The 20,710-nt window shown below is 42.5% G+C and overlaps 1 protein-coding gene across 5 annotated transcripts in view; it reads right to left on the bottom strand.

Moving 5' to 3' along the window:
* LOC144671332 (mitogen-activated protein kinase-binding protein 1-like) overlaps window positions 1–20,710 on the bottom strand; it is a 149,490-nt gene that overhangs the window by 26,083 nt on the left and 102,697 nt on the right. For 4 of the 5 annotated variants that reach the window (XM_078533163.1, XM_078533164.1, XM_078533167.1 and 1 more), the window contains exons 23-24: window positions 7,276–7,448; window positions 6,568–6,713 (exon numbers count right to left, since the gene is read on the bottom strand). In XM_078533163.1, the coding sequence (XP_078389289.1) occupies window positions 6,568–6,713; window positions 7,276–7,448 (319 nt within the window). The remainder of the gene's footprint in view (window positions 1–6,567; window positions 6,714–7,275; window positions 7,449–20,710) is intronic. The other variant, XM_078533166.1, reaches the window with a different exon arrangement.

The raw sequence follows: 20,710 nt of genomic DNA, 5'->3' as shown, positions 1-20,710 counted from the left end.
CCGCCTTTCTTGAAAAGTGGTGTAACACATGCCAACTTCCAATCTCATGGGACTGCTCCTGAATCTAAAGGAATTTTTGAGAATTATAGCCAGCACATCCACCATCTCTGCAGCTCTCTCTTTTAGAACACCAAGACCCAGGGATTTGTCATAATTTAGTCCAAGTTTCTCCAATACTTTATCTCTGCTGATATTAATTTCCTCACTTTTTAGCCTTTTGGATAGTGTCTATTTTTGGTATGGAACTTGTACATAAGAACATAAGAAATAGGAGCAGGAGTAAGCCATTTGGCACCTCAAGCCTTCGCCACCATTCAGTAAGATCATGGTTGATCTGCCCCAGGCCTCAACTACTCTTTCGTGTCACTCCCCTATATTTCAAAAATCTATTACCTCCTCTTTAAATACTTTCAGTGATCTAGCCTCCACAACTCTCTAGAGGAAGAGAATTCCAGACATTCACTACCCTCAGAGAAGAAATTCCTTCGCATCTCAGTTTTAAATGTCTGTCCCCTTATTCTGTAACTATGTCCCCTAGTTAGAGGTTCCCCCACTAGTGGAAATATCTTCTCAACATCTACCCTCTCAAGCCACCTCAGAATCTTGTACGTTTCAATAAGATCACCCCTCATTCTTGTAAACTGTAATGAATAAAGCCTAACCTGTTTAGTCGTTCCTGATAAGTCAACCCCTTCATCCCAGGAATCAGCCTAGTGAATTTCTTTTGAACTGCCTCCAATGCCAGTATATCCTTTCTTAAATATGGGGACTAAAACTGTACACGGTACTCCAGGTGCAGCCTCACCAACACCCTGTACAATTATAACAAGAATTCCCAATTTTTTTTTAAACTCCAGCCCCCTAGCAATACAGGCCAAAATTACATTTGCTTTCTTAATTACTTGCTGCACCTGCATGCTAACGTTTTGTGCAAAAGAACACCCAGATCCCTCTGTGCTGCACTTTTTTGGAGTCTCCCTCCATTGAAATAATAGTCTGCCTTTTGATTCTTCCTATCAAAGTGCATGACCTAGCATTTTCCTGCATTAAACTCCATCTGCCAAGTTTTTGCCCACTCATTCAACCTATCTATATCCCCTTGCAGTCTCCTTTTGTCCTCATCACAACATGCCTTCTCATCTATTTTTGTATCATCAGCAAATTTGGATACATTACACTCTGTCCCCTCCTCCTAGTCATTAATGTAGTTAGTAAATAATTGAGGCCCTAGAACTGATCATTGTGGCACTCCACTGGTTACGTCTTTCCAACCTGAAAAAGATCCATTAATCTCGACTCTGTCTTCTGTGTGTTTACCAATCCTCAATCCATGCTAATACATTACCCCCAATACCGTGAGCTCCTATCTTGTGCAATAACCTTTTAAGTGGCACCTTATCGGATGCCTTCTGGAAATCCAAATGCACTACATCTACCGATTCTACTTTATCAACTCTGCTTGTTAAATCGTCAAAGAACTTTAGCAAATTTGTCAAACATGATTTCCCTTTCACAAAACCATATTGACTCTGTTTGATTGTGTTAAGCTTTTCTAAATGTCCTGCTATTTCTTCCTTAATAATGGACTCTAGCATTTTTCCAATGACAGATGTTAGGCTGACTGGCCTATAGTTTCCTGCTTTTTGTCTCCCTCCCTTCATGAACAAGGGCGTCACATTAGCGGCTTTCCAATCTGCTGGGACACTCCCAGAATCCAGTGAGTTCTGGAATATTTCGACTAATGCCTCCACTATCTCTGCAGCCACTTACTTTAAAATGCTTGGATGCAGGCCATCAGGTCCTGGCGACTTGTCTGCCTTTAGTCCCATTAGTATCTCAAATACTTTGTCCCTCGTGATAGAGACTGTTACAAGATCTTCCCCTCATTAGTCCCTTGCTTATCTGATATCTTTGGAATGTTTGTAGTGTCCTCCACCTTGAGGACCGATGCAAAATATTCGTTTAAATTATCTGGCATTTCGCTGTTCCCCATTATCAATTCTCCAGTCACATCCTCCAAGGGTCCTACGCTCACTTTAGCTACTCTTTCTTTTTAATTCCCCATTAGAAGCTCTTGCTGTTTGTTTTTATATTTCTTGTCCATTTACTTTCATAATCAATTTTCTCCCTCTTTATTAGCTTTTTAGTCATCTGCTGCAGGTTCCTAAAATATTCTCAATCCTCTGGCCTATCACTAGTTTTCGCTGTTTTGTATTTTTGATTGGATATTCTCCTTGACCGCCTCTGTTAACCACGAGTGGCTCATCTTTCTCATCAAGTCCTTCTTTTTGACCAGGATAAATTTTTGCTGAGTGTTACAAAATATCTGCCACTGACCTTCCCCTTAGTCTATTTTCCCAGCCCGCTTTAGACAACTCTTTATTCATACCTCTGTAATTGCCCTTATTTAAGTTGAGGACACTGGTTTGAGATCAGAGTTGCTTGCCCTCAAACTGAATTTGAAATTCTACCATGTTGTGATCGCTACCCCTTAGAGGATCCTTAACTATGAGATCTCTTATTAATCCTACCTGATTACACATTACTAGATCTAAAACAGCCTGCTCCTGGGTAGGTTCTGCAACGTATTGCTTTAAGAAACAATCCCTGATGCATTCTACAAATTTGTCTTCCACGTTACCCCTGCCAATCTGATTTGTCCAGTCAATATGCAGATTAAAATCACCCATGACAATTGTAGCACTCTTCTTACATGCCTCCATTATTTCCCGATTTATACTTATACTCTTCGGGGGCCTATAGACGACTCTCACCGGTGACTTCTTCCCCTTGCTTTTCCTTATTTCCACCCAAACTGATTCCACATCACGATCTATTGCACCTATATCACTACTCACCACCGCACTGATATCTTCCTTTAATAAAAACTACCCCACCTCCTTTTCATTTTTGCGGAATGTCGAATACCCTTGATCACTCTGCAACCATGTCTCTATAACAGCTATCAAGTTATATCCATTTATTTCTAATCATGCCGTCAACTCAGCTATCTTGTTACAAATGCTGTGCGCATTCAGAAAAAAAGCCTTAAGCTTTGACATTTTACCATCATTCTGGTTCTAATTTCTGCCCCTTCCTGTCACCCTTTGATTATAGTACTCCTCTTCACTACCCTGCACACCTCTGCTCTCTCGTTTATTTGATTTTCTAAACTTCCCTTCAACTGAACCCTTCCCCCCACCAATTAGTTTAAAGCCCTACCTACAGCCCTAGTTATACGATTTGCCAGAACACTGGTCCCAGCATGGTTCAAATGAAGCGCATCCCAACAGAACAGCTCTCTCCTTCTTCAGCACTGGTGCCAGTGCCCCATGAATCAGAACCCATTTCTTCAACATCAATCTTTGAGCCACACATTTACCTCTATAATCTTATTTACTTTATGCCAATTTGCACGTGGCTCAGGTAGTAATCCAGAGATTACCACCTTTGTGGTTCTGCTTTTTAATTTAGCCCTGAGCTGCTCATAGTCCCTCAGCAGAACCTCTTTCCTAGTCCTACCTATGTTGTTGGTACCTAAGTGGACCACGACAACTGGATCCTTCCCCTCCCACTCCAAGTTCCTCCCCAGCCCAGAAGATGTCCTTAACCTTGACATCAAGTAGGTAACACAGCCTTCTGTCTTTGCTGCAGAGAACAGTATCTATTCCTCTAACTATGCTATCCCCTATTACTACAACATTTCTCTTTTCTCCCTCCCACTTGAATGGCGCTCTGTACCACAAAGCTGTGGTCAGTTCGTTCATCTTCCCTGCAGTCTGCGCCCTCATCCACACCAGGAGCAAGAACCTCGTACCTATTGAACAAGGGCACTGGCTGACGCTCCTCCAAGGTTAAATACTGGATCCTCATACCTGCTTCACTCACAATCACACCCTTCTGTCCCTGACCACGGACCAAATTTGATGTTTATTAATCTAAGGGGTGTGACTGCCTCCTGAAACACAGTGCCCAGGTAACTCTCCCCCTCCCTGATGTGTCGTAGTGTCCGCAGCTCGGACTCCAGCTCATCAACTCTGAGCCGCAGTTCCTTGAGCAACCAACACGCTGCAGATGTGGTCACCGTGGATCGCACCGGCGTCCACCAACTTCCACATACTACAGCTGCAACACATCGCCTGCCCAGCTATCTCTATTCTATTTTATTAATTGGTTAATGTGGATGTTAAATATTTTTTAAAAACCCCCGTCTGAAAGACAACCTTCGCCATTACTCTTTGCTTTCGGTCCCTTAACCAATTTCATATCCAAACTATCATTATTCATTTACTCATATGGCTTCAATTTTACAGTCTATTATGTGGTACTTTATCAAATGCTTTTTAAAATCCATACACACATCGACCCTTTCAATTACTTCAAATAACTCAATCAAGTTAGTCAAACATGATTTGCCTTGAGCAAATCAGTGCTGGCTTTCATTGGCCCATAACTTTCCAAATGCCAACTCATTTTTTTCTTGGATTATCGTTTCCCCAATGTTCCTTCACCACTGACTGGCCTGTAGTTGCCAGACATACCCCTACCCCTCCCCCTTTTTAAACACTGGCACAACATTTGAAATTGTCCAGTCATCTGGCATCACCTCCACATCCAAGCAGGGTTTGAAGATTGTGGCCAGAGCATCTGCAGCTTCTACCTTTACTTCTCAGTAACCTAGAATACATCCTGCCCAGGTGGGGTGACTTATCTACTTTTGAGTACTGCCAACTTTTTAAGAACCTTCTCTTTATCTATCTTATCATATCTAACTTCTCTACTACTTCCTTCTTTACTGCTACACTGGCAGCCACCTCTTCACAAGTGAAGACAGGTGCAAAGTACGGATTTGGTACCTTAGCAAATCTCACCCATGTAGGGTGTTTTTCCATGCCACATGCTGCAAAGTTTCACAAATTTGTCCTGGTAATGCAAACAGCCCTTTCAATGTCATTTTGCTCACCTTGAACTGTGACCTAAAAACCTTGGAAGAATAGTTCCAGAAATGGAAGTTCAAGTCAAACCCCAACAAAACAACAATCACTTCATTCCATCTGAACGACAGAAAGTGACATTCTGCAGCAATAGTGCACGACTGACCCCACCTATCTCGGAGCGAAGCTGTACCACACACCAAAGCAAATGGTAATGGCCGCTATCTTTTTCCAGTGGTCAAGAGGCAGGCAAGGATCAATCTGCTCCTGAAATTGGTCCAAAGTACGATGCAGCCTGTGCTCACATCAGCTACTCTGTAGTCAAGTAAGCATGCTCAACTTGATGTCCAACTGAACGCTGCAATGTAGTGCATCACTAGAACCCTCAGGTGGCCCCAATAACCTGGCTGCCAAGGATGTCATATGCCACTCCCCTATTTGTCAGGATAATGCAACCCTCTGGGAAGTCCATGAATCGAGGAAAACTCATCTCCCTATCCACCAGAACCTCAGCACACCTTGAAGGCACGCAAGATCTTTTATACCCATGCACTTAACCTTCAACAATGCAACCTTGAAGAAGCTTGGAAAGTCAAATGGTATTCACAAGAAGTCATAAAGACATTGTGTGGAAGACCTGATGCAGAGGATTTGAGCTTGTGCGAAGTTCACTGGCAGCCCTAAACCACATCTTACAACCAAGGCAGATATGGATACTTGATACACAATTGGAAAATTAAAAACTCTCCAGTGTGTGACTGTGCTCACTCAGAAATTTCATAAAATTGAAGGATGCATCGCAGTGATACACTGTGGGAAGATGCTGGCGTAGTGGTAATGTCAATGGGCTAGTAATCCAGAGGCCCAGACTAATGCTGAGGCTATGGGCTCATATCTTACCATGGCAGCTGGTAGAATTTAAATTCAACTAAATAAAATCTACAATTGAAAGCTAGTCTCTGTAACCAGGGAGGCACAGACTCAAGGCTAGAAGGCAGTAAGTAAGTGAACAGTTTTGATTCCAACTACCTCAGGAGGATGCTGAATTTCTGGAGCAGGGAGGTGGCGGTAGATATCATTTGTAGATTCAGTAGCAAGCAGAATAGATTTTTGGCAAAAGAAGGAACTTTGAATACAAGATTTTTAAAAAAGTTTATAAACACCATGTTCCCATATACCTCCAGAAATCACCAGCGTGTAAATAAATGCAACACTAAGTTTGTAGAGTTTTTGCAGAATCTACTTGAAAAAAACAAATATGTAATTTTTTTTGTTAAGACACAGTGAGTATGTGAAGACTATGTGGAGAAAAATGCAACTATTCATGGAAAGCCAAGCAGCTGCCACTCTGAAGGGATTACTGAGCCCAACAGGATGTGCAAACCAAGCTTAGATAGGTGAAATGACAAGAGTATTGAAACACAAGAGTAACAACTACTGATGTCCACTCAACCTAATTATTGTCCTTTTGGAAATACATTTGACTGTATACCATATGATCCTTAGCACAATTAAGCTGTGTAATATTGGTTGCAGTACTGTCAGTTTTATTAACATTAGTATGTTTACTCTGTCCTGCTCTACTTACTACCTTCTCAAAAAGGAAAAAAAGGTGCTTTTAGGGATTTCTCACCATCCTGTTGTTGTTCACTGGAGGTGTGGCTGCTGCCCGAATCCATTGAGTAGGCACTGTCGGGGCTGCTCTCCACTGAACGCACAACCTTCCATTCAGACTCACTCTCCAGTAGTTTCTTTGGAGGCTCTTTTACTTGATAATCACTGGTGTAAAATGAGAGATATAGTCAATGTATAATCAGGACAAGCTGCTTGGGTCTTGAAATTGTTCAGCATGCATGCTGGAACCTGACAGTGTAGGAACTTACTAAATGTTGAGATTACAAAATAACTGCTCATGCATAACTTTCATTCCTTCTTACTTTACAACTGCTTATGCTACACCAAAACAATGCTTTCCATGATCAGGTGCAAGGATAAGTGCCTACAGTGACTTATCCCGATTATTTCCCCTGTTGGAGGTAGAGGGATGCTTGCTTTTGTTTAGAGCTGCTTCCAACAGTCCACACAAATTGATAGGCTATTAGTAAACCCTAAATCTGTTCCCCAGCGACAACCTATTTTATTAAAATATGAATTTTAGATGGGGAAGCTGAGTCATTAGCCTACAATGCTGTTTGTATTGTATATAATAAATGCTGGACATTATAAAGCAGATTAGATGCAGAAATACATTAGTTTAAAGTTCAACCAGTTCTATAAAGGAGGAGTTCATTTTCTATGTCAGAAAGCAGTTTTTGTATATTTAATACTGATGAATACATACTTTTCTGTGCTGGTAGAATGATCATCATTCTGCATGGGATAAAACATTGGTGCACTTAGTTCAATTTCTGGAGTATCCACCTCCTGGGAAAACGTATTGTCTGTAATCTCCAGGCAAATAGAACTTGGCCTTCCCGCAGACTCTTTTGACAGAAGGCTGGGAGATAGCTCCATCTAAAGCAATAAAGTTCTTATATTATATAGAAAGTCCAAAATGGTCTTAACCTTGAAGCATGTTACTGTTTTGCTGCAAAACGTTCATATAAAATATGTTAAAATATCAAAACATTGTTTCAAAGAATGAAACGGTACCAATTCATCCTATAATTTCTTCAGAGCCTTTCTAATATTGGCCATTTTAGAAGATGAATGTTGCAAGTCAAGACTAAATGCTTCCTCAACAAAACTGATGAGGCAAGAGGAAGACCCGAGGGCACAGCCTCAGAGTAAAGGGAAGACCTTTTAGAACAGAGACGAGGAGAAATGTCTTTAGCCAGAGACTGGTGAATCTTTGGAATTCATTGCCACAGTGTCCTGGCCTCCACAGCCTTCTGAGTGTATTTAAGACCGAGATAGATAGATTCTTGATTGGTAAGGGGATCAAAGGTTACGGGGAGAAGGCAGGAGAATGGGGTTGAGAAACTTATCAGCCATGATTGAATGGCGGAGCAGACTCGATGGGCCGAATGGCCTAATTTCTGCTCCTATATCTTATGGTCTAAGACATTACCCTGTGCAATGCATACATATCAAAGGAGGTTTCTACCTCAATTATGCTGACACTGCTAACTCCACTGGTTCAACTGTTCTATCTAAATTTACCATGGAGTCAGCATGTGAACCTAGATTTCGGACTATTCGAAAGCTTTTTGTCTCTAGAAAGAAAATGGTTCATAAAATTAGAGAGAAATTCAAACAAACAGGTCATTACTTTTTTTTAATGTAAAAAGCAACTAACATTCCATAACCATTTGTAAGCAGCAGATACTTTGCCATTAATCTCAAGCAGCTTAAAATGTGTGTTCTAAAGCACAAAGGTTCCAAGATTCATCAAAATGTTTATAGTGAAACCCAAATTTCCAGTCCTTCACCCAGAGGGTTTTGTATAAATAAAAGCAAAATACTGCGGATGCTGGAGATCAGGTCTGAAATAAGAACAAAGTGCTGGAAAAACTCAGCAGGTCTGGCAGCATCTGCGAGGAAAGAGAGAAATAGTTAATGTTGAGTCCAATTATATAGAACCAAGTTCTTCTTAGTAACCAAAGTCTGTATAAATATTTTGTACATTGAAATTTTGACATATCAATCTACCAAAACAATTAAATACACTTAAACAGTGCTGCTTCTCTATCATTGCCTGCAGGACTCCTGAAGCCATTTCATTTAATGCAATTCTTCAATCTACTTTAGAATTTGCTCTCAGCTTATGGATACAAAATGAACACATGAAGAAGTTGTTCAAACCCACCCAGCGTATCAATGTGAAGTTTGTAATATTAAATTTCTGTAGGGAAAGCTCCTAACCATACATTATGGTTTGCTGTACGATAGTCAAAATCTCTGGCAGTCTACTTTAAAACACATTGTTTACATCCTCTGGGAGGATAGTAGAGAATATGCAAGCCAACAATCAGCAGTCTCTTTGCATTATTGTATTAAGCATATCAATTACACTTTAATAGTGTATGCTGTCAATGTATAAATAATAATCACCGTTGGCAATCACCTTGTTAAAGACAAATGCTAGTTAAACAGGCGATGGGCATTGATTATCCCATTAAAACAGAATAAAAAGATACAGCTGGAACACTTCAGGTGGAAGCTATTTGGAAGTCAGTAGCACTGAGGAGCTGTCTTGAAAATAAACCAGCTTGAACCAAAAGGCCAGCCTGGATTAATTCTTCCACCACAACCTCTTATTGTGATTAATATATGCCTTAGTCCAAGCTTAATGGGAATGCTAGTTCCACATTAACATTTGCTCAGTTACCAATTTCTCTGGGCACCCAATATAATTTTATAATTGCGCCAAGAGGCTACCTAGGATGGGAAGTTTCTCCCATCTCTGTTATTGCTGTTGTGAAGTAGACTACTGGGGAATACATGATGTGGCTGTCTGAAAACTTTCAAAGATTTTCCTTTTCCCCAACTGACAGGCAGAAGGATGCAAACAACTACCTGATCTTCACTTGATTACATATCCCTATTGCTTCATATACTGGTGGCGTGGTGTATCTTCTCAAGAGAGACTGTAGCCTGAATCAGGTAGTTACTTCAAAACTGGTTTATTTACACTATATACAATATATACAAGGTGGGCTACTGAGTAGGCACATCTACCCCAAGGGCTGCCTGCTGTATAGAGACTCTAGCACATGACTGCTAATGCCATGATTACATCATAGCCTACTTCACTTACTCCCATAGCTATTCTATTAACCTATTACACTACACCTCCCAAGTATGCTATCAACTTTTTAAATAATGGTGTTAACTATTTCCAAACTGCTAACATTGCATTGACTTTAAACGACTTACATTGCATTGGCTCTGCTACCTCCTCCCGCCAAAGTCCCCCAGTCAGTGGTTAAGTCTCCTGGGCTCGCTTAGTCGTGACTGCTACCTGGGGCAGGAGGTCCTAAAAGGAGTTCTGGGGTGGGTCAACATCTCACAAGCTGCTCAGATTATCCTTGCGGTCTCCATTCCACATCCTGTGATAATCGAAGACCTGTGTTCTTGTGGGTATGAAATCAGGCCTCTCTATTTGCATCGCAAAGTACCAGACAGTGTTTGGACCAGGTACGACTGTAGATGCTCCGTTATTTGAAGGACCACACCTTGTGATTTACGGTCCTGGATCCAAACCCTTTGGCTTGGTTTTAAGGGTGCTAGGGTCTTGGCCCTATATGTGAAGTCGTACAATGGTTGTCATTTGCCATGGAGACCTAGCTCCCTGTTTCTCACCCTCTTGCTACCCCTACTGATCACATGAGGTTGGAGGTTCCTTGGCAGTAGAGGAACTTGGTTCTTTGGTGAGGCTCGGTATTCTAACAGGACTGAATGCCAATCAGAATTCTTGGACACAAGGGTCTTGATGGTCCTCACTGCTCGGTTAAACTCTGTTAGCTTGTGGATGGAAAGGAGAAGTGGTAACGTGGGCGATTCCATTGTCGTCAGCAAGTTTTCTTAAGTGGTCATTAGCAAATTGTGGATTGTTATCAGAGACTGTTTCATTATGAAACCCATGAAGGTGGTCAGCAGCACCCTCATCACTGACTCAGCTATGGTGGTGTGGAGTCTGACCACTTCCAGCAATCTGGAATAGTAATCTACAGCTACAAGGTATGTCCTGACCCAATAATCAAAGAGGTCGAGCCCCAGTTTCTGCAAAGGTTGGTATGGGAAGCGAGGTCGTATCAATGGTTCTGTGGGCATCTGGCTGTTAATTCTCCAGGTGAGGCAGGAGAGAACGACATCTTGGACAGCCAGAGTAATTTCTGGCCATCACATAGATTGCCGTGAAGTGCTGTGCACTTTGGAGTCTGAGGATCTCTTCACACGTGGATTGAGGAATGAGCAGGCAGTGATCAAAAGCTAAGAGGTCATCCACTATACTCAAGTGTCTACATTGTTTGCGGTGTTGTCATGAAGAGATATTTATGGAGGAGCTGGTCTGCAGGACTATGTCTAGACCAACTTTTCAGAGTTCTTGCACTTGGGCACATTCTCTTTTTGTGCTGTCAGGACATCTGGGAGCTTTCTGATGGAGATCGGTAATAAGTTCAGTATGGTCGAAGAGAATGCTTCCACTTCTGAGATGTGTGAAGTAGAGGGTAGTAGTCTGGTCCACTGTAGCTTTGGAGAGAGCATCAGCAATGGTTTGCAACTTTCCTGGAACTTAGATGACCAAGTATTGATAACACATCAGGTGAAAGCAAAACCGTTGAAAGCGTAGGGGCATTTTAACTATCTCTGTGGTATTTAAGAGGGTTATGAAAGGTTTGTGATCAGTCTCAATGTGGAAGTATGAGCTCATCCAGTAGTCAGAGAACCTCTCAATGGCCCATCTGACAGCCAGTGCTTCCTTTTCGATGGTGGCATAGCGTTGCCAGAAACAAAGCAAAGTATACATGCTTCCTGTTGCCATATTTCTGGAGTTGGAGGAGAACAGCACTAAGGCCAGTTGAGGATGTGTCAGCAGTCACTACTGTGGGCTACATTGGACTGTAGTGTGCCAGCACAATTGAAGCAACCAGCCTTTGTTTAATACATTGAAAGGCATTGATCTGTTCAATACCCAAGAAACATCGTTTGCCTTTTCATAGAACCATAGAAAAGTTAGTGCAGAAAGAGGCCATTCAGCCCATTGTGTCTGCACTGGCCAAAAAGAGAAAAAAACTAGCTGCTCATTTAATCCCATTTTCTGGAACCTGGTCCCTAGCTTTGCAGGTTACAGTACTTCAGATGCAGATCCAGGTACTTTTGAAATGAGCTGACTGTTTCAGCCTCAACCACTAACTTAGGCAGTGAATTCCAGACACCCACCACCCTCTGGGTGAAAAGGTTTTTCCTCATGTCCCCTCTAATCCTTCTACCAATCACCTTAAATCTATGCCCCCTGGTAACTGACCTCTCAGTTAGGGGAAACAAGTCTTTCCTGTCTACCCTATCTAGGCCCCTCAATTTTGTACACCTCAATTAGGTCACTCCTCTGTTCTAAAGAGAACAACCCTAGCCTGTCCAATCTCTCCTCATAGATGCAATTTTCAAGCTCTGGCAACATTCTTGTAAATCTCCTCTGCACACTCTCCAGAGCAATGTCCTTCCTGTAACGTGACCAGAACTGTACACAAAGTTCCAACTGTGGCCAAACCAGCATTTTATACAGTTCCGTCATTACACCTCTGCTTTTGTATTCAGTACCTCACCCAATAAAGGAAAGCATTCTATATGCTTTCTTGACCACCTTGTCCACCTACCCTGCCACTTTCAAGGACCTCTGGACATGCACTCCAAGATCTCTCACCTCCTCAGCCCCTCAATAACTTCCCGTTTGAGTATTCCCTTACTTTGTTTGTCCTCCCCAAATGCATTACCTTACACTTTTCCAGGTTGAATTCTATTTACCACTTCTCCGCCCACTCAACCAAACCACTGATATCATACAGGAAACTTCTTAAAAATACTGTGGTGATGGTGGCTAGATTTGGAATCAATTTTCCCACCTGATTCATCATTCCTAGGACCCACTGGGCATCTGTGACATACTTTGGTTGTGGAAAAGTCACTGATGGCCCTTCACTTTTTGAGGGTCTATCATGATACCCTGTCTTTGAATAATAGAGTAGTAATAGTGGGGGATTTCAACTTCCCCAACATCAACTAGGTTAGTCATAGTGCGAGAGGTTTAGAGGGAGTGGAATTCTTAAAATACATTCAGGAGAGCTTTTTAAGCCAGTAAGTAGAAGGTCCTACAAGAGGGTAGAACTTCCTGGACTTCATTTTAGGGAATGAAGCCGGGCAAGTGGTAGAGGTATCAGTGGGGGAGGATTTTGCAGATAGTGATCATAACTCCGTTAGACTCAAGGCTGTTATGGAAAAGGACAAGGATGGGCCCGAAATCAGAGTTCTAAATTGGGGGAAGGCCGGTTTTAATAAGATCAGATGATTTGGCCAGAGCGGGCTGGGAGCAACTACTTTTAGGCAAATCTGTGTCAGAGCAATGGGACTCATTCAAGAAGGAAATAGGGAGAGTACAGGGCCAACATGTTCCAGTAAAGACAAAGGGTGGGACCAACAAATCCAGGGAACCCTGGATGTCGAGGGATATATAGGATTGGATAAAGAGAAAAAGGGAGGCTTATGGCAGATACCGAGGGCTCAAAACAGCAGAAGCCTTTGAGGAGTATAGAATGTGTATGGGGTGGAGGGGGGGGGGGGGGGGACTTAAAAAGGAAATTAAGAGAGCAAAAAGGGGGCATGAAGAAACATTGGCAGGTAAAATAAAGGAAAATCCAAAGTTATTTTACAAGTACATTGAGAGTAAGAGGATAACTAAGGAAAGAGTAGGGTCCATTAAGGACCACAGTGGTAATTTGTGTGCGGAGTCAGAAGATGTAGGTAGGGTTCTAATTGAATACTTTGTGTCAGTGTTCACAAGTGAGAGGGATGACGTAGGTATGGAAGTCAGGCAGAAGGACTGTGATATAATTAAAGAAATTAGCATAGAAAGGGAAGAGGTTCTAAGTGGTCTGGCAGGCTTAAAAGTAGATAAATCTCCAGGCCCGGATGAAATGCATCCCAGGCTGTTGAGTGAGGCAAGGGAAGAGATAGCAGGGGCGCTGGCACTTTTCAATACCTCTCTGGCCACAGGAGAGATGCCAGAGGACTGGAGGACAGCCAATGTGGTACCGTTATTCAAGAAGGGAGGAAGGGGTAAACCAGGGAATTACAGGCCAATCAGTCTACCCTCAGTGGCAGGGAAACTATTGGAAGCAATTCTGAGGGACAGAATTAATCTACATTTGGAGAGGCAGGAATTAATCAAGGACAGTCAGCATGGTTTTGTTAAGGGGCTGTCATGTCGGACCAATTTGATTGAATTTTTCGAAGAGGTGACCAGGTGCGTAGATGAGGGCAATGCATTTGACGTAGTCAACTTGGACTTCAGCAAGGCTTTTGATAAGGTCCCGCATGGGAGGCTGATAACAAAGCTAAGAGCTTATGGGATCAAAGGCAATTTGGGCAAATTGGATTCAGAATTGGCTGAGTGCCAGGAAGCAGAGAGTGATGGTTGAGGTGTTTTTGTGACTGGGTGTCTGTGTCCAGTGGGGTTCCACAGGGATCGGTGTTGGATCCCTTGCTGTTTGTGGCATATATAAACGATTTAGACTTGAATGTAGAACGGTTGATCAGTAAGTTCGCGGATGACACGAAAATTGCTGGGGTGGTAAATAGTGGGGAAGATGGCCTTAGATTACAGGAGGATAGAGTTGGGCTGATCAGTGGCAAATGGAATTTAATCCAGTTAAGTGTGAAGTGATGCACTTGGGCAGGACCAACAAGGCATGGGGAATACACAATGAATGGTAGGACCCTGGGAAGTACCGAGGATCAGAGGGACCTTGGTGTCCATGTCCACTGGTCCCTTAAGGTAGTGGGACAGGTAGATAAGGTGGTTAAGAAGGCATATGGGATACTTGCCTTTATTAGCCGAGGTATAGAATATAACAGCAGGGAGGTTATGCTGGAACTGTATAAAACGCTGGTTAGACCACAGCTAGAGTATTGCGTGCAGTTCTGGAATGCGCATTATAGGAAGGATTGATTGCACTAGAGAGAGTGCAGAAGAGATTTACCAGGATGTTGCCTGGGCTGGAGAGTTCTAGTTATGAGGAGAGATTGGATAGACTGGGGTTATTTTCCCTGCAGCAGAGGAGATTGAGGGGGGACATGATTGAGGTGTATAAAATTATGAAGGGCATAGATAGGGTAGACAGGAAGGAACTTTTCCCCTTGGTGGAGGGATCAATAACCAGAGGGCATAGATTTAAGGAGGTTTAGAGGGGATGTGAGGAAGAATTTTTTCACCCAAAGGGTGGTGGGAATGTGGAACTCACTGCCCTAAACGGTGGTAGAGGCAGAAACCCTCATAACATTTAAGAAAAATACTTCCAAATATGGATGTGCACTTGCGATGCCATTGCATACAAGGTTATGGGCCTTGTGCTGGAAAATGGGATTAGAATATAGTTAGGTATTTGTTTGACTGGCATAGACTTGATGGGCTGAAGGGCCTTTTTCTGTGCTGTTGACCTCTGACTCTATGAATGATATGAGCCAAGAAGTTAATGATGGTTTTGGCAAACTCTCACTTATCACTGAGTGAGACCTGCTTCTTGGAGGGCCCTAGAAACCTCCCAAACCCTGTGGTCACGCTCTTCTCTTGTGGACCTGTGGATAAAGATGTCATCCATATGACAAATGATTCCTTGTTTACCTTCTAAGATGCTAGACATGGTGTGCTGGAATCCTTTTTAACTGCCTTCCCTTTGGCATCGCATCAGCTCCAAAAGCGTCCAAACAATATGATAAAGGTTGTTAGAGTCTGGACTACTGGTTAAGGAGTATTTGCCAAACCCACTATTAATGTCAGGTTTGATAAAGTGGATGCTGTTGGTAAGCTTCTCCAGGCTGTCGTCCACAGAGGTCATGGGGTGGACTTCTCTCTTGACTGTTTAATTGTGTGAGGGCACCACAGCCAGAATTGACCATTTGGTTTGGGAACTATTACCAGCCCCAAACACCACCAGGTTGGTTCTGTGACGGCTGATGACACCTCTGTGCAGCATGTGGTCAAGTTCCTCTTCAACTTTCAGCAGTAGGTAATATGGCGCACTCTGGTTGGAGGGGTGGGGGGTGCAAAATCAATGCACTTGCATGGCATCTGGGAGCAGCTTAATAGTTTTCCAAGCCCCTGGAAGAATTGTGGGAATTCTTGTCTGGATTCAGTCCTGTTGTCTGGTTGAAGGACTTCATCCACTTGTTGTAGGATGCCCAGTTGCATGCATGCTTTCCTGTTGAGTAGAGATGTTTTGATTACGCAGAATATAGAGGTCTTTGTGATCTGTCACCCCTTGTGGGTGAGTGTGTCTGTAATCTGACCTTTAACCTGAAGATTTGTTCCCTCTCGAACTTGAAGCTTTGATGGCTGGACAGGGACAGTGTTGAGCCATGCTAAATGATCAGCTACTATAGAAACACCAGCACCAGTATCAAGCTTAAAGTGGGTTTTAAAATTCTTTAATTTCTAAAGTGACAAACCAGATGTATTGCTGATGGTCTCCCAGGAAGTCAGAGGTGGCATTTGATTGTTTGCAGTCTATGTTCTGGGTGAGTTGCAAGCTGCATTTATTCTGTTGTTTTCTCCCCATATTGGAGGTTTTCAATGAACAGAACTGTTGGGAGTGCCCGTCCTCACATCGGAAACACTCTGCGCTTCCTGCTGGGCCGTGTTGTGGTCAGTGTGGTAAGCAATTCAAGATGGCTGCTGTAAAGTTTCTCGTCCTTTTGGCCAGTTTGGTGGGCTTTTGCATGGATGGGGCTACTGAGTCTGGACCTAAACGGTGAATGGATATCTCCGAAGCCTCTGTGTTGGCGGGAGAGAGGCAGATGTTGCTAACTTGGTTCAGTTTGATTAGTGTCATGAAGTGGTCGATCAAGTGTGTGATCATCTGTCAAGGAGTCCTGCTTGTGACAACTAGCTACTGTGAAGATGTTGTTAAGGCATTGGCAGATTCCCTTGGTTTATGGGGTCTAAGATTGGAGTGTGCTCACCCAGCACCGATATCTCAATTTGGTGTAAACAATGTATTAGAGGTATTTAAAACGGATTCGAAGTCTGCAGAAGTCTCTTCTAACCCCTGTCTGAGAAGGATCTAGTCAGCAATAGGCCCTACAGTGTTGAAGAATGAACTAACCTGGAGCTTTTGCTCTTTGGTAAGGAGACCTGAGTCTGCTCTTCCAACTTTGGCCTCTGTGCAGGCCCTCGAGACTTTTGAACAGTTAAGGGCAGTGACTGCTTTGAGTACCGCCATCACTACCCTTTTCTGTTGGCCTCAGTACACTTGTGGATTGTCATTTTTGATCAGCGTTTGTTCCAGTGAAACACCCATCAATGGCACCAAGTCTTGGTTAGATTGGTGTCATCACCACTTGCCATGTTAATCCATTACACTACAACCATAACATTAGACTAATCAGTCAGATACTTCAGAACCGATTGCAGCACTGAATATAAAAACTGTAAAGCAAAAAGAAAAAAAACTGTTCCTCATTCCATGCTATGGGTTCTTAATCTTAAATACTCAAGATCTATCAAAACATAGTTTTGGGTTTCTGCATAGATGCACTTAACATCTAGTTTTAAAATATGAATAAACCTGGGGGTGTCTATGCTACAAAGGAAGTTGTCACAACAGCAGCACATTTGACTAAAGCTCCTCCCCTTTCTTTCTGGAGATTCCCTGCTCAACTCCGGAGGCTTATGGTTTACTTGAGAGTTGTGCTGCTCTGTAATAAAGAAAAAGCAGCATGGTCATTCAGTTCTTCGATGCACTTTGCAGTTATGTTATGGAAAGAAAACATTTAGTTATAATATAAACCTACAATGGACTCAACAAACTTTTTCAACAACTTTTAAAATCATGAACTTAAATGCTATAAATAGAACAAATGCAGTTAGTAAAATAATCCCAAGAACTGCACATAAAAATCTTGCATCAGAAATTTTATAACACCTTTTAGGATGCTTCACATGGAAGTATATTCCTGTAACTGTTCCACTTCCACTCATTCTGTCAGTCATGCTTTCTCAGATTCTCACCCTCATATGACTGAAAAATCACAGTAACAGTTAAGGAATATTCATAGTCTGTCAGTTAGATAAATGAACTGGAAATTGTTGAATAATTATATTAATTCAGTTCTGTAAAGAATGTTCCATATTTAAAGTTCAACAGTTAAATTACTCATTTATAGTTAACAATCTTGGAAATAAGGGCAATTCTTAAGGGAATGCATGGTGCAGCTCATAATAGTGTTGTTGCTTTTAGTTTGCTTCACTAGCAGAAGTTTTCTCGACTTTGCATATTTTTCAATGCAAGGTTGTAATTGAATTTATGTTCTTTCAACGCTACTGTAAGATTTCTCCCTCTCTCAACTCAGCTTATGCACCTTACAGGGCAGCGTGCTGTTTTGATAACATATAATGAAATAAGATCATTGGATCCATCGAACCTGCACCGCCATTCAATAAGATCAAGGTTGATCTGATTGTGGCCTTAAGTTCACTTTCCTGTCTGTTCCCCATGACCCTCAACTTCCTTGTCAATCAAAAATCCGACTCACTGAGCCTTGAATATATTCAGTGACCCAGCTTCCACTGCTTTTTGGAGAAGAGAATTCTAAAGACCAATGATCTCCAGAAAAAAAAATTCCTCTTCTTCATCTTAAATGGAAGACCCCTTATTTTTAAACTGTTTCCCCTAGTTCTCGATTCCTCGCGGGGAAACATCCACTTAGCATCTACACTGTCAAGCCCCCTCAGGGTCTTACATGTTTCAATAAGATCAGCTCTAATTTTTCAAAACTCCAATCAGCCTGACCTGCTCAACGTTTCCTCAGTACAATCCCAGGAATCAAAGATGTTTAAGAATGCTGCCCAAAAAGTAATTTAATGAAAAAGTCTGAAACACCAAATTTTAACCATTTTTCATAAGCTAGAGAAAATGACAAACCACTAGCTTAATGACTTAAACTACTGGTTAGGTTGCTTCTTGAAATGCTACAGAAGGATATAAGACTCCACTAGATAAGGGTTAAAACACCTAATTATTTTGACAGTCTTTATGGACAATGGAGGGAAAGATTTCAAATAGTGCTACAGTGTCTCAGAACTATGAACTGAACATTTCATTTTTATACTTAAACAGCTTTGGATGACATCTTGAAAATTAGAAATTTAACAAATTAAAATGACAACTTATGTCATCACAACACAAATATGTTGTCCCTTATTTGTCTATAATAAACCACTTCCAACAAAAGTGAAATATAACTTGACACGTGAACTGCACAAATCACCCTAGGGCAATTATAAATCGCATGAATGGTTAGAAAGTATAAGTACTTCACTTCTGTGAAGAAACTGCTACTATTAATCATTCTATGCTACCCCTTATTCTCTATCCATGGGAAAACAGGCTTGGTCATCATCAAGCTCGTCACTCAGAGTAGCAAACAACTCAACAGGTTTAGGTTTTATAGTAACTCAAGTCTTGCATCCCCTCCCCCTCCATCACCTCCAGCTGGAGAAAGACAAGACATCACTTATGGACTATTATAACCACTTCTATCTAATCAGACTGACATCAATGGTAGCTCTACATATACACATATAACACGTTTTTATTCATTTGCAGGATGTGGGCATTGTTGGCTGGGCCATTTGCCCATCCCCAGTTACCCTTGAGAAAGTGATGGTGAGCTGCGGCCTCCGTGTACTCTATACTCCGTGATGTAGGTACACCCACAGTGCTGTTAGGGAGGGAGTTCCTGGATTTTGACCCAGCAAGTGAAGGAATGGTGATATATTTCCAAGTCAGGATGGTGTGTGGCTTGGAGGGCAACTTCGAGGTGATGTTCCCATGTATCTGCTGCCCCTGTCCTTCCAGACAGTAGCGGTTGTGGTTTGGAAAGTGCTTGAGGCACCTTGGTGAGTTTCTGCAGTGTATCTTGTAGATGGTACACACTGCTGCCACTGTGCAGCAGTGGTGGAGGGAGTGAGTACCAATCAAGCAGGCTGCTTTGCCCTGGAATGTGTCAAGCTCCTTGAGTGTTGTTGGAGCTGCACTCATCCAGGCAAGTGAAGGAGTATACCATCACGTTCCTGATTTATGCCTTGAAGATGGTGGACAGGCTTTGGGGAGTCAGGTGGTGAGTTACTGGCTGCAGGATTCCTAGCTTCTGCCCTGCTCTTGTAGCCACATTATTTATATGGCTAGTCCAGTTCAGTTTCTGGTCAATGGTAACCACCAGGATATCGTTAGTGGGGGATTCAGCAAAGGTAACGCCATTGAATATCAAGGGGCAATGGTTAGATTCTCTCTTGTTGGAGGTGGTCATTGCCTGGCACTCGTGTGACACGAATGTTAATTGCCACTTGTCAGCCCAAGCATGGATATTGTCCAGGTCTTGCTGGATTTGGACATGGACTGCTTCAATACCTAAGGAGTTGCGAATGGTGTTGAACATGTGTAATCAGCAAACGTCCCCACTCTGACCTTATGGTAGAAGGAAGGTCATTGATGAAGCAGCTGGAGATGGTTGAGCCTGGGACATGATCTTGAGGAACGCCTGCAGTGATATCCTGGAATTAAGATGATTGACCTCCAACAACCATAACCACCTTCCTTTGTGCTGGGTGCGACTCCAACCAGCAGAGAGTTTCCCCCACCACCCTGATTCCCATTGACACTGGTTTTGCTAGAACTCCTTGATGCCACACTCTGTCAAATGCTGTCTTGATGTCAAGGGCAATCACTCGCACCTCACCTCTAGAGTTCAGCTCTTTAATCCATTTTTGAACTAAGGCTGTAATGAATTCAGAAGCCGAGTGACTCTAGTGTAACCCAAACTGAGCGTCAGTGAGCAGGTTATCGCTAAGCAAGTGCCACTTGATAGCACTGTTGATGACCCCTTCCATCACTTTACTGACGATCGAGAGTAGACTGATCGGGTGGTAATTGGCCGGATTGGATTTGTCCTGCTCTGTGTGTACAGGACATACCTGGGCAATTTTCCACATAGCCGGGTAGATGCCAGTGTTGAAGCTGTCGTGGAACAGCTTGGCTAGGGGCGCAGCAAGTTCAGGAGCA

This window comes from Cetorhinus maximus, chromosome 32 (assembly GCF_964194155.1).
Source record: "Cetorhinus maximus chromosome 32, sCetMax3.hap1.1, whole genome shotgun sequence".
NCBI lineage: Eukaryota > Metazoa > Chordata > Chondrichthyes > Lamniformes > Cetorhinidae > Cetorhinus > Cetorhinus maximus.
The sequence above is the reverse complement of the archived record's forward strand: the minus strand, read 5'-3'. Positions and strand labels throughout refer to the sequence as shown.